This window comes from Hemibagrus wyckioides, linkage group LG09 (genome assembly GCF_019097595.1).
Source record: "Hemibagrus wyckioides isolate EC202008001 linkage group LG09, SWU_Hwy_1.0, whole genome shotgun sequence".
In the NCBI taxonomy this organism is placed as follows: Eukaryota; Metazoa; Chordata; class Actinopteri; order Siluriformes; family Bagridae; genus Hemibagrus; species Hemibagrus wyckioides.
In genome coordinates this window covers 11,402,922-11,417,798 of record NC_080718.1, presented here as the reverse complement: position 1 = coordinate 11,417,798, position 14,877 = coordinate 11,402,922, and the positions used below count along the sequence as shown (strand labels likewise).

The 14,877-nt window shown below is 39.2% G+C and overlaps 1 protein-coding gene across 3 annotated transcripts in view; it reads right to left on the bottom strand.

The window, feature by feature from the left end:
• insyn2ab (inhibitory synaptic factor 2Ab) overlaps positions 1–13,890 on the bottom strand; it is a 31,697-nt gene extending 17,807 nt beyond the window's left edge. The window contains exons 1-3 of one of the 3 annotated variants that reach the window (XM_058398393.1): positions 13,286–13,890; positions 12,646–12,781; positions 2,992–4,111 (exon numbers count right to left, since the gene is read on the bottom strand). In XM_058398393.1, the coding sequence (XP_058254376.1) occupies positions 2,992–4,106 (1,115 nt within the window). In that variant the 5' untranslated portion in view covers positions 4,107–4,111; positions 12,646–12,781; positions 13,286–13,890. Of the gene's footprint in view, positions 1–2,991; positions 12,782–13,285 lie in introns of all 3 variants that reach the window. The other 2 variants (XM_058398391.1, XM_058398392.1) reach the window with 2 other exon arrangements.
• Between the last annotated feature and the right edge of the window lie 987 nt (positions 13,891–14,877).

Below are 14,877 nucleotides of genomic sequence, written 5' to 3'. Positions count from 1 at the left end.
ACCAGCTGTAGCACATCCTGTGCATCCTGTGTGTATTGTGTATGAACACATGAGAATGTACTGAAGATATACAGGTTTTCTCAAATATGGCATCCCTGTGGAGAGGGGTTGCTTTGTGAGCATTATTGTCTGCCAGCTACAGGTAATTTGTTGCCAGTCTGGATAGACTGTTGAGTAATTGACATGCTAACGAACCAGCCGTGATAATGATCAGAAATTGGTTTGGGCTGCTGAATTTATTTTTGGATACATTTGTGGAACACCAGTCCTTGGAAAGTACTATAGCAAGAAAGCTTGCCATTAGCTAATGTACCCTCAAAATGAATACAATCAAGCACAATGATTACTCCCAGAGACAGTTAAGTATTGCAGCCATCTGTGAGACAGTCAAAATAAGGTCAGAATCATGTGTGGGTCGCTAAGGCATTAGCATGGGGAGTGTGGCACAACAGTGCAGTAAAATAAAAGTGCCAAATTTCTACTGTACAAATCATGAAGTACTCACTAAATAAAACACTAATGACTAGAGATGTTTGGGACTAGGGATGCATGAACAGGTGGCACACTACTAAATTTTAACTTGCAAGAAAGTTTCACATGGAATCTGGTATCAAATACGGGTGTGTAGCCGGACTGGGATCCCATGGACAACTGAAACAGTGAAACAGTGACCTACTCAGGGTGGCATTAGGGCACTGTATATAGTTTGTGAAATAGAACACAAGATAATGGTACAAACAAAAATGATAGATTATACTGACAGTGGTGTGTGTGTGTATATATATACACAAAGAAATAGAGAGAGAGAGAGACAAATAATATAAAAACAGATCCCTATAAACAGACACATCCCTTGTGTAGGATTCTACAATAATACCAAAACTGCTGGACTCTATGCTTTTTCAGCCGTGTCCACTTTGCCTGTCTGGGCCATGCTGCCATTTGGTTCAATTCAATGCTCACAGTCTGAGAAACATAGAAAATCCCTCAGTGGCAGCTCTCCTGGCCAGCTGAGACAAACAGGAGCTTTTATGTGCCCCTGCTGCTCTGCTTCCCCTCATGAACACAGCTGCTTTAAGCACAGCACAAGCCTGAGTAGGGGATCAGAGGGTGTCACTCTAATAATAACTGCAGAATGGTAGGAAGGCTCTCTAACATGCACACACACATACACACAGAGGGCCATACTCTTTTGGAAGATGAAAGGCCTGCCTGATGAGGCACTACTAATTGAGGCTTTTTGAGTGGTGGTTTTGTGCTTCCAAGACCAGGCAGGGCTTTTGCCTCTCTTTTGGTGAAGAATTAGCCAGTACTCCACTGTTTCTCTGTCTATGTGGAGCAGGTTTTAAAGCCATTAGCTACCCCACACATAGTCCTGATGGCCCTTTAATGCTGATTCAAGGGGAGTCAGCCCAGGTTCACTGCTGAGGGTGAGTAGCCAATTTAATATACTTCAGGAAAAATGTATTTTTGGGTAAAAGGTGCACCAATACCCAAGGTCTTTGCCCAGCTGGGACCACCTAGATAAAGTTTCTAATCTGGCCAACCAAATGAATATAGTATTCGTGTAAATTAAATTTGTCTTGGAATATAACTGCAATTAATTTCTCTTTTTTAAAAAAAGAGCTAATCCCTGTCGATTCCACTGGGGGCAAAAGATACCACCAACCACTAGGCCATAATCTCAGCTACTGACAAAATGTACTTAGGATACTCAGTATGGACATAAGGTTTGTGGCCATCTAATCATCACACCCTTATGTGGTACTTAACCTAACTGTTTCCACAATGTTGGAAGCACACAATTATCTAGAAAGTTTTGTGTGCTGCAGCTTTAACCCTTCAGACATGTTCCAACATGACAGTGCTCCTGTGCACAAAGCAAGAACTTTGTCCTGACCTCAGCCCCACTAAGCACTTTTGAACTGGAATGTTGACTGCACCCCAGGCCCCCTTGTCTAACATCAGTGCCTGATCTCACTAATGCTCTTGTGGCCACTTTCCAAAATCTGTAGGAAAGCATTCCCAGAAATTGCAGGTTATTTTAATAGCAATGAGGGACTAAATCTGGAATGGGATATTCAAAAAAGCATGCATCAGTGCACCATGCATGCAGTTCTTCATTAGTAAGCTGAAAATGTTATGCTGTAACCATGCCTCTTTCAAAAAGAACAGGGTAAATATTTATACAATATTTTTAACTTTTATGTGTAATCTTATTGTACATACATATTTTCCCCCATTATATAATACTGATTTATTTCCCTCAATATTATGGGATATACTTTTTGGTAAATGCTAATAAAGAAAAACATTAAATAAACAAATTTAAGAAAAGTTTTTGATTTGTTTTGCCTTTTTTTTTTTTGGTCCAACTTATTTGACGTTGTGTAAGTGAAATGTGGCCCATAACCTAAATTGACACTGTTTTGATGTCTTCACTGTGTACCACCGTAATGACAGTACATGTCACTTGTGATATACATGTAGTAGTTTGTGATTTCCAGCAATGTAACAATAATTGAAAAATCACAGATACTGTGGTCATGCTTTATGAACCCTTACTGGTTCATCAAAGATTTTATTTTAGTTCATATTTAGTTGAGTTTACGCAGTTATGTATATATTGTGGACTGCTACATTTATTGTCTTTTAATGGCATTTGGAATCTAGGCAAAAATAGCTCAAATGCAGCCATTTTTTCTGGAAAGTAATCAAGTTATAAGCAAGCTAAGTTAAGTTATGGTTGTGTTCTGGCAGCTAAAGTCAAATGTATTCATTGCTGTCACTCCATGGCACTCTTTTGACAGGCTATTACAACAATAAGTCATGTATTACCCTGACAAATTATTGAGATTCACATAAACTCATCTATCCTTCCATGAACACTAAACTTTGCATTGAGAAGGCACAGAAAACTGCTGTGATATGGTGATTGTGCAAGTGTAGCTTTTGAGTGGCACATGTGTTTATATATAGAGTGTGACTCACCCTTCTCGCTGTGCCTCTCCTTTCTCTAGTTCCTGAATGACCCCCAGCAGCACTTTAATGGTCTCCTGGCTTGAGCTGATGAGAGTCTCCATGGCCTGCAGTCGGGCTTTCACGTCTCCATCTGCCCCAGGCAGTGGAATCATCTGCCCGCACACATGACTCCTGGTGACTCCTCGGGTATCCGTACTACCAAAGCCATAGCTACCATGGAAGTGAGCCTGACTGGTATCCTGGGTGGGGCAGCTGGCTGCACGTGGTAGGGTCTGAGACTGCAGACCATTCAATGGCCCAGGTTCTTTCTTACGCTTGCATTGCACTGAGGGACTGTCCAGACATTCCACTTGTGTCAAAGATGTCCATGCAATGGGGCCTGTGACCTTTGAAATGGCACCTCTGTCCTGCAGAGGTTGTGTTGATGAAGATGAGGAGGAACTTTTGGTGCAGTTGGGCTCTTGTTCTGCTCCCACTTCACCCTGATTGGTTAATCCTTTGTGCTTGGAGCTACTTCCTGGGGCACACTCTTCTTCCTTTGAGTCTGGTTGGTGCAGGTTTGAATCTATCTCCCGGCCTTGACCTGAAGAATCAAGGCTGCTATCTGGGCACAAATCCTGCACATCAGCACATGGTGGCATACTGTGCAGAAGCACTCGAGTCTTTTGAACCCTTGCCCCACGTGGCCTTTCCTCTACAGTAGCTTGCACTTCACTTAAGAACCCATTGTTTTGGTTCTCATAGTTCTCCACCAGTGCTGTGTGTTTGATAGTGTGCCCCTTTTTGCGTTCAAAGGGGAAGGTCTGATAATGCTTCTTTAATTCAGGTGAGGTTTGCACTGCTGTGCTCTTAGTCACATTAGGTATGGAGCGGCGTGCCGGCATGGTCATGTACCTTGTATGTACGACCTTGCATGAAACAGAGCGCGCCCTGGCACCCCGGGCTAGACGTGCTGCCTCATTCTGGGCCTCACAGATGTCCTTGAAGCGGACCTGCAGGGCTTTGTTCCTTTTGTGCACTACGTCCCCACTTTTACTTCTCTCACTTCCAAGGGTTGGACCTCCGGCCTCTGAGTCCGACTCTGAATTTGACAGGACGCAGGGGCCTGCCTCCTTACTAACCATCACTCCTAAGTGAGAGGGAGAGAGATAGAAGGAGATGGGGAAATACAGTGCATAAAATGACAGTGATTGCAGCTTCAGCACAGATGGCCTAGTTTTATTTATTGCTTAACTCATGACATCCTGGCAGTCAAAGCTCATTTTTCTCCCTGTTTTATTTAGAGGTGGAAGTCACAACTGACATTGAGCTTGCTGAATTTAGATTCATCTCTATAGCTATGCTTGGTGTGTAGAAAAGCGCTGAATGAAGTAGATACATGCATGCTGATAGGGCTTTTGTGGTATTAGAATATTTATTCCCATTATTTTTTTTAAACAAATACAGAAACAGAAAACATTAATTAAGATTAAGACAATCTGGTAGCATTAGAGATGAGGGTCTATGCTTGATGAGGTTTAAAATCTTCCTGAATAGTACAGTATTTCATATGTTTCTAATTAAACTGCCACATTTGTAACTGTATCACAAGTAAAACATCTACCATTAAAATAATCATGTCTCAGAATTTCTGATTGACTTAATTTATTGAGGGAGAGAACATAACACCTGGCCTTTGCTTCAAAAATTAACAATTGGTTGGAAACTCACTTGCACAGCCAGGCAGTTAGGGAGGGTTGCTGCAAAAATAGACTTTGTTTACTGGACAAATTGTCACAGGCAAAATGTGTCAGTTTTGTAGTTTGTGACAGCGCTGTTATTAGGAGAATATAAAGTGACTGCTTAAAAAATCACATAACCTGGTGAGTAATAGACTATAGAAAAGAGGGATGAAGACATGGCAGTTGATACATAGTCGTGAACCTCAGCCTGCCTGTTGTTTGTTTGCCATGCTACCCATGAAAGATTTAGAATAGATGTAAATTTTAGCACTGTAATGGTCCCTTAGAGAACTTAGAGATGTATCGTGCCTTGAATTGGTATTCATCCACTTGATCTTTTCCATATTTTGTCGTGCTAGATCCTGGAATTGAAATGGGCTTACCTGCAATTACATTTCATGTATATATAGTATGTCATGTTATCTGTGGTGAAATCAACTGTTTAGTGCACTCTTTAAAAGAAAGAACACATGGATGAGCTGAGAAACACCCAGAAAAGTCCCTGAAAACTATATAAAACAATTGTGGTGGATGGCATGATAATTCTTCCCGTGGTGAAGAAACACTCTTTCATAACAGTTGGCTATGTCAAGGACACCCTCCAGGGGGTAGGTGTATCTGTGTCAAGGGGGTAGGTGTATCTGTGTCAAAAGCAACAATCAAGCGAACACTTTACCAGCATGATATACAGAGGGTTTATCAAAAACAGGAAAGGCCAGAGTTTGCCAAACCTCTAAGAAAAAAGCGTTAGCAGTTCTGGAACAACATCCGGTGAACAGATGAGTCAAATATCAACTTGCCAGAATGAAGGAAAGAGAAGAGTATGGAAAAGGGAAGTAATTGCTCAAGATCTAAATCAACCACCTCATATTATGGTGTAGACATGTTTGGTTGCTAATATAAATAGATATGTAGAGCACAGTAATCAGATTAGCACCAGATGCTTAATCTCCAACACGCCTTTTGGCAAACATCAAATGGGATTTTGGTCACCACTCCAGCATACAGTCCAGTTTTGTGGAATGTTCAGACTATGTCCTTTGAACAGCTTTTGACTCATATAAATTTCTGTTTGGAGTTGGCAGAAATGCAACATTGTTCATCACTTTGAGCAGACCATTCCCTGAAGCATAGTGGTGGTAGCCTCATGGTGTGGGGATGCGTTTCATTATATGAAACTGGTCAAAGACTATTTCCCACAGGACAGAGACCCTAAGCATAATTCAACACTGAAGTGGTTAAAAACCAAGAACCCAAAATTTGAAAATTGCTGTTCACCAAAGATCTCCATCCAGTATGACACAGCTTACACAATTTTACCAGGATGAATGGACAAAAATATCAGCACACTGATGTGCAAAGCTGATATAGGCATAATCCCAGAACACTTGCAGCTGCAAGTGCATCTAAAAGCCATTTTACCAAAAGCTGCAGCCAAAGATCATTCTGATTAATTATGCAATGGACAAATCTATGCTTTTCTGATCAAGTAAATTTTGAATCACAATAAAAAATATTTTGCACGTTTTCACTAAATCTTTGTGTGCAACTATGCAAATATAACAATACTAAACTCCACTTTGCATTTTATTTTGACTCTCACTATTTTTTAGCCTGTTTTAATTGTAAGCAGAGCAATTTTTGTTGAAAATCACGTTATGTGTCAACTGAACACACTTTTCCTTACAAAATCCGTAAGCAGTTTGAGACAGATCGATAACACCTTAAGAAGACAGAATACGTCAAGGCAGGCCAAATTTCAGAAAGTCTTAAATGTGCCAGAGGTTTCAGCTAGACTGAATCCTGTTGACTTGTCTAAATACTCGAATATTGCTGGAAGTTAAACTATTTTAATTTATTTATTTTATTAGTTAAAGATTAAGAATTAAATCATATCAATCAATAAAATGTAAGATACATAATTACTGAGACTGTTTATTTAACTAAATTGATTCATTAGAAAGACTATTAAGTTGAGACAGGTTAATTAAATAGATTTACAGGACCTACACTGTACATACAGTCGCTATTTTTTTATGCTTCCTGTATGATAAATTAAAAAATACAATTTCTGGCTTCCAGTTTGAGGAGGTATATTTCACTTAAATTTCTGGTACTTCCTTGGTGAGGAGCCACATATTTCCCTTTCAATTATAAAAACATGGTTTCCTTGCATTACTATGAAGCACCTTGAAAAGGCTTCAGAGTGAATCGTCGCACTACAAGAACGGCATGTTTTTAGGGTATGATTCCTGTACTGGCTCAGTGATGCCACTTATGTATTTCTTATTAAAACAAAACATAGCCACAGATTTCCCGAGTGCACTAGCATTTATGATAAAAAAAAGGCCCAATATCAATAAAGCATCCTTCAGTGTACTATTCTGTTATGTTAAGTTATGCATGCAATATATGCAATATCACACAATTGACTATGCATGAACTTGAAATAAAACAAATGAAAGAAACATCAGGATAGAACTTACCTACTCATTGTTGAAGATCTAATTCACCATCCAAATGATATGATTTGATATGCTGTGAACAATGTTATCTATGTCAGTGAATGGAGAAATAGGTTTATGGCAAACTCATGTCAGTCTCATTTCTCTGACTGATTCACAGTACAACGTTTGCTATTGCTAGGTGACTTCTCAGATTTTTTGACATTCCACTCTTAATTCATCAATTAATATCAGTTTAGACCATCTCTGGACAACCTAATTACTTAGACTATTAATGTCCATGGTTTTAGCTGCCCAGCAGCCTCGGGGTCTTTAGGTGTCTGATTTTCACTGTGTAAGCTCATCTGAGTAGACAGTAATACACTTATCCTCACTATATCATGAAGCTGTCCTCTTGATACCATCAATTCTATTCAGCCTTTCAAATAGTAAGCAGACAGCTCTGTGAAACAGATAACCAGTGAAAATATGAAAGGAGAGATTTAATGTACTGCTCACAAAATACGTTGCAAAATGTGATATGGCAAATGATACTGACCAAATCTAATAATATGATCATACAGCATACATTTAGTGATGGAAGTTAGATGTATGAACTGTAACAGAATTGCACATAGACGCTAACTTTTGCTCAAGATCTGCCCAAGGCTCCTATCAGCCTCTGCAGCCTCACCTATCTCTCATTTGGTAATGCCATCTGTTATCTGTTGTAAACAGATGGCAATGTCTGATTGATTCATTGATTTGATAATTCAATTAACATCATGCTTGTGGCACACCTGTGAGGTGGCGCTATTTTTGAATTAAGATTAAAGAAAAATTAATCTTACTTATGTTATTCTTTTCTGTACTGTCATCTTTATATAAGACATTATGTACTCATTATGCATAATTTATCTGTATTTTCATTTGAGCAACACCTGGTGGACTGTTTATCACTTATTGTTCTGGCTTGCTATTAGTTCTTATGAACATGGATCACAGATCATTTAATTATAAATAATAAAAAAATAATAATTATATGACAGCACAGTACATACATTTTACATGCAAGGGCAACATGAGCAAAGATTAAAGGAGCCATCTAATCTAAACTTGAGAGTATTTGCTAGAACACAGAAAAATCAGCAGGATGGATTTTTTTTTTTTCGTATTTTGTTACATATGAAGCTGTATTTAAAAAGTAAAGGTTATTTCTAGACACACATTTTGACATGCATATGGCATTAAAAGGGTCCCATTATTTTGTTTACAGCAGGATAGCCCCACCTATTCACTTAACTGCAGGTTAGTCTTACCTATTCATTTTATAACAGGATATCCCCACCCACTGACTTTAGTCCAGTTTTGCATCCACCCTTTCACAGGTGATAGATAGCCACAAACGTTTACTTTACCAGAGAATAGACCAACCCATTCCCTTTACATCAGGATAGCCCTGGCCCTTTCATTTTACAATCAGATAGCTCCACCCATTCTCTTTACAGTAGAATAGCCCCACCCATTCATTTTAGACTAGGTTAACCCCACCCTTACATTTTACAGCAGAATGGCCCTTTACAGCTAGCAAATTTAGAAGGCACACTTAGATGACTTCAGATTTTGTACTGATTTAACTGATTTATTGGCATGTGCTTTATTGCTAAAAAAAAAAAAAAAAAAAAGCTTTTGCTAATAACAATAGTCATTGTTTGGAGGAGTTTTTGCAATTATCTTTACAATTCTTAATTTTATCATATTACTGTGTGTTAAGTGAAATGCTATTCCTCAGTCTGCTTTAATCTGTACATCTGTATACTTGTAGTACAAAAGAATGGAATCTGTTTAAAAGGAGGCTGTTGCCACATTTCATTTACTGGCATTGATGATCATTTCCCTTTACAATCTCTGTGCACAAAGTCCCTTAAATGTTTTATTTAAAAAAAATCCTTCTACAAAGCAAAATCATTTTGACAGAGTTCTATTTCATGGTGCTTTTCTCTCCACCCCCCCCCTTCCCATTAGACATAATGTATCTAATCCTCTTCCTCATTTATCGTTCTCTTCATAATCCCAGGTTGCAGGTGGTGTGTGAGTGGCTCGAGCTGATCTCTCCCCCTCCACTGGACTCTGTGTTGATGATGCAGTAGCCCTAAACCTTAGCCTAGCCAAAAGTGTAATGATTTCTGAAGCTAGTGTAGCGTTAAGCTTATTCCACATGGTCGACCAATCTAAAGTCCCAAGGGCACTGCCATTAAGTGAAAAGTGAAGTTAGCTGAAAAGTTAGCTTGGTGTGAACTCCAGAGCATTTGACTGGATTTTGGTAATTACATTAAAAAATTTTGTCTAAAAGTTATGGGATTGTCTATATAGTTCCTCATGGATGAGTGGTTTTTCAGGTTTTATTTTTTTGCTAGCAGTCTCTCTAAATCCCTCCATTTTTGTTGTGCTTTCCATGTACCACTACTATGTAGATACACAAATGTTCCTATGCACAAAGCGGTGATGGACAACCATACAAAGCCTAATGCAGGATTGTGTCTTTTGTTGTAACATCATTTTGACCCTGAGGGCCCACACATCTCATGTGACACATCAATTATAAGACAGATTTTAGAGGTGTGTCAAACTAAAACATGCTGTATCCCAGTTAGGCTTCATCTCTATTTCTTTTTCACTTAGCTCAGTAGAAATTCATTACAATCACACAATCGACTTTCCTATATGCTTTATTTAAAATAGCAATCTAAAAAAATGCCATGATGTAGTTTTTGCATGTTAGTAATAATCTTAAATATCTAGTAAAAGAACAAGATGAACAGTCTCATAGTCTCATGCCATGTTTTCATAATGTTTTATAATTAGTGCTGGACCAGCTTCAGCTGTAGATATCCCTGTTTGTCATGTTTCACTGACAAGGTTGTGCCTTTGGGCATTAGTTTTCCTGATAACCAGCACATGCCAGTAGCACACGTGAAATGTGGATTGGACCGATAGAAATGACACGCCACTCTTACCAAGCAGCTGCAACCCTTAGAAGCGTGTAACATCTTTATCGATTTTATCACAACACTTTTTTGCAGCAGCAGCAGCAGTACGCATAAATGTTAAACAGTGCAAGAACTATAATAGTTTCTCTTTAAAACTTTATGCCATTTTTGTGATAATTGTCCTAAACTGCTTCTCAAAACAAGAACCATGACCATACATTCACACTTATTTACTAATATAGAAGATCTATAAAGTCTGTAATAGTGCTGAAGTGTGCAGTTTGAAGCACAGCTCTTGTTTGTTTAATCTGGTGTCACATTGTCTCATTTTACTGCCTCCACTTTTATTTATACTAGTACTGCACAAAATGCACAGAAAAAAAAAATGCCGGATACATGTTGCTACCATTTTGCATATGCCTAATTAAAGGCAAGTATAAACCCGCCCTTATGTGACGCATCCGGTGAATTCAGGGTCACTCTCATTCCAAGCTGACATTATGTCATCCTCTGGCTCCATTCAGGCCAATTCAAACATTTCTGATGAGTGCCACATGCAGCAGTTACTCTTCCATTTTAAACGATTCATTCCACACCAGCTGCCTTAGAGGCGGATAAAATGCAAGGCCTTGTGACACACTGAATTTGTAGCTGTCTCTAGTTTTTCACTCACACACACGTGAAGATATGTTCACTATAAATATAAAGATTTTTTCACTTGAAATATTTTTGATCCGCATATATATTCACTTAAATATGAATAACACAATCACACCTCTTATACGCTATAAACTTCCATTTCAGACATAATCTTATTAGTATTAGTGTTATATGAAAAAGTATTCAAAATAGCAAAACGTAGAAATGCAAGTATTGTGTACTAATGAGTACCACCACACTTCGGCACTGCTAGGCTGACATAAATGAAGCTTATCTGAATCGTGTGCTTATTCAACCAAAAACAAAAGTTTGGAATGATGGACACTTCATACACTCAACAGCTGCAGCTTTGATTACGTTGCAGAAGAGGGGCTGGGCTACCAGGGGCTGGCGCTGGATAGAAATGTCTTCTAAATTACTGGTGTTTGACGACATTTGCCATCAAATGGGAAATGGATTAAACTTCCGGTTAGGAAAAAACTTTAATGTTCCAAGTGAGATTATATTACCCTTCTAAAATTCATACACTAGACATGTATGTTTGACGACATTTGCCATCAAATGGGAAATGGATTAAACTTCCTGTTAGGAAAAAACTTTAATGTTCCAAGGGAGATTATATTACCCTTCTAAAATTCATACACTAGACATGTATGTGCATAGTGCATAGTGTGTAGTACATCATTTGGGATGCAGTTTGTAGTACAAGCTATTTTTATCAATGTAAAATAGTAAGGAAACTGGAAAATGTCAAACATTTGTTAATCAATTTATTCAAGCAATAAGGAAGATTAAAAACTGGTTAAAATGGCTTACCAGTTCTGCCTGTATTTTGGCAGCTGATAGCTGATCAAACCTAGCTGCTTCTTCAGCAGAGCTGGGTTTATAAGCTCACTATAAAGCTGGTTTTGTGCGGATACCTATGCCTAGGAGATGAATGAGTATTCTCAGACTATTCCTGCTGTATAGGAATCAGCTGACCTTGTTTTTTCTTCTTGCTGCCAACATGAAGACGCTCTTCATGACACCGGATTAGCCGCCTTATTGGCAGACACCGCGGTTTCAAAGTGAGGAGGAGCACAGTAGGATCAAATGGCTGTTATTACAACTGCTCAGTGGGGAAGGATGTGAATCAGAAGCAGGAGCTAATCCTGCTAAAAAAGCAGATGAATGGAAATAGACGACAAGGGTGGAATCCCAGTAATTCCTGCTGAATAGACGTAGATGAATATCTAGCAGAGAGACTAATGGAATAAACGAGGAAGAAAGCAAATAATGTGAGAGTGAACAAGGCTGTAGCTATCTATATAATAGCGAATTACTTGATCAGTACTGATTTTTGTGTTTAATTCATCTAACTGCAATTAAAATATCTGGTCTTCATGGACAAATGAACCAAAAAAAAAAAAACCCTGCATTCTTGGGTGAGTTTTGACAGTGATATAACCTTGTTATCTTGCCAGGAATGGACATTTGAAAGGTGTGACAGGAAAAAAAAGCCTCAACATACAACCTTTTGGAGGGCAAGAGAATGAGCAGGAAACCACCAGAGAGAGAGAGAGAGAGAGAGAGAGAAATGAAATGGTTAAGGAGAAGGAGAAATAGAGGTGAGTTTCATGTCTTCCTGGACAAAAGGTTGAAAAGTAATATGGGAATTTTTTTACACTAGCAAGCAAGCCAGAAAGTTCTTTTCTGAGGAAACAATGTAAGCCACTGTCACATACAGAAGAACTATATCATTCTCTAACAGAGAAAAAGATATCATCACATGCTCAGGCGGTGACAAGAAGGAAATTTTTCTCTCTTACTCACATACACACACTCTCATACACACACATACACACAGACCTGCTCACTCACACACACACAGCCAATCTGTATTGGTAAATGTTCCAGTAAAGCTGCCATCACTCAGAGTTGGCCCCAGTAACCCCTTGGTGCTTCAGGATATTGCTGAATCCAACCACTTCTTTCTTGGGTTAAACTGCGGAACCAAAAGCATTACAACACTTGGTGTTTTACAATGCACCCTATTGGACTACAGAATAAAATACGCAACCAAAATGGGCCTGAGAATATTTTTGTATTAGTGACATTAATAAATGAAATGTTTTTAAATCAAATGTCTGATAGTAAGAAATGATGGAGCAGGTAATCCATGGATTGTGAAACCTCTTACATAAAACAGTGAATCAGTGCTTCAGCTAATAACACTAATTCAGCAATTTTTAATGCTGTATATTTTTTGATGCGTAAGAAAATTAAAACTGCAAAAAAAAAAATGAAAAAAAATAACTATATAAACAGAATAAGTACAATTTAGCAGAAGCATAACTCACTGAGCCCCAAAAAAGGTACGTAACCATCTGCTGAGCAGATCTCCATCAAGCACTTACTCACTGACTGCTCGGACATCGGCTTGTCCGCATGAGCCGCGCGGTTCTCATATCTGATTGCGAGCGGAAAAGAGAAACGCAGACACACTTACCCTGAGAGGAGCATGAGAGCAGAGCGAGAGCTGCAGCCTCCCGATGCGCTGGGACATCTCCGTTCACTTAGCGCATCACTCTGGGGAGGCTCGAGGAGCCGAGACACTCGCAGTGTTGCTCGAGGTGACGCCGGAACTGTGTCTTACACACACAAACACGCACACACCACAGAAAGTGTGCATGCGCGTGAGTGCAAAGACACGGATGCTGTTGCACATCCACAGCAGATGAAAGTGTCAGAGTGAGGATCTGCTTGAAGAAGCTTGGGAAAAGAGTCCAGATTCCAGAAAAGTCCAGGATATCTCTCTCTCTATCTCTCTCTCCGTATCTCTCTCAGGTTCTCACATCACTGAGGGTGTCTCACACATCCACACGCTCTCGGCACACGCCACACACACGCACGCACACACACACACTCACACTCACGCACAGATTCACGGAGGCTCTCTGTCTCCCACTGCTGCAGTCTTGTGAATGTGTATGTAAGGAGAAGAGGTATAAAAGCAAGGGGGGTGGACAGGGAGGCAGAACAGGAGATTGAGTTGGAAAGGGTTAGGGGATGGAGAGATAGAGAGGGGGAAGTGTGAGAAAGAGGAGGAGGAGAAGACGTGTGGATGTGAGAGAGAGAGAGAGAGCGCTCTGGGGAAGTCCGGACTAGTCAGCATGCGTTGATCAGTGAGCAGTTATATAATCACTGAACAGGGAGGAGAGAAATGTGTGTGCGTGTGTGGATGCCTGTGTGTTTGTTTGTCTTCTGCATTGTCTGATTTTAGCTTATTAGAAGATGAGAAAGGGAGAGGGATAAGAAGAGAGGACAAACGACAGGAGAAAGGTGGACGTAGCATTACTTGGATTGTTAATTAATGTGTGTCTTTTATGTGCATAGTAATTAACATTCCTTTGGGACTGGATCAACATTGTTCTTAACCACTGCTTCTCACACACACACACACACACACACACCTCATGCATATCATTGTTCACCTTCTGCAACACCATTTTGATCACATAATGCCTCACTGTAGGATTTTGTTTTTCTTCATAAAAGCCTAGTGTTTTTTAAGATGATAATTTTAAGAACTGATATAATGCAGCTTAACGGTAATGGATTTGTGATTACAATGAAGAATCATCAAGAACATCAAGAAGGAAAAATACCTTACATTATGGCTGTATCCCAATTCCAGTTTGTATATATGTATATCTATCTATGCATATCATATCTGTATCTCTATCTATTTTTAAACATGCATGAAAGTAAAAATCTCCCTCTTATGCAATTCTTTGTTCTGTCCTATGGGATCCCAGTTCAAATGCACACCTCAAGTTGCCCTGTGAAGCTTTCTAAAAAATCTTCTAGTCTTATCTGTATTTATACCCATTAAGAACATTTTTTGATTCAGAATAAAATAATGTATTCACATTCAGCTGCATCCCTATTTTATACTATATACCTTTTACATTTTTAATATTCTGCGAACTTTCCCTCAGATTTCAAGAACTGTCAATAAAGTATCTGCTCAAAGGAAAATCTCCTGTCTCTGCAGCACCCCAGGCTCTGTAAACCGAAAAGATTATATGGACCACCAAC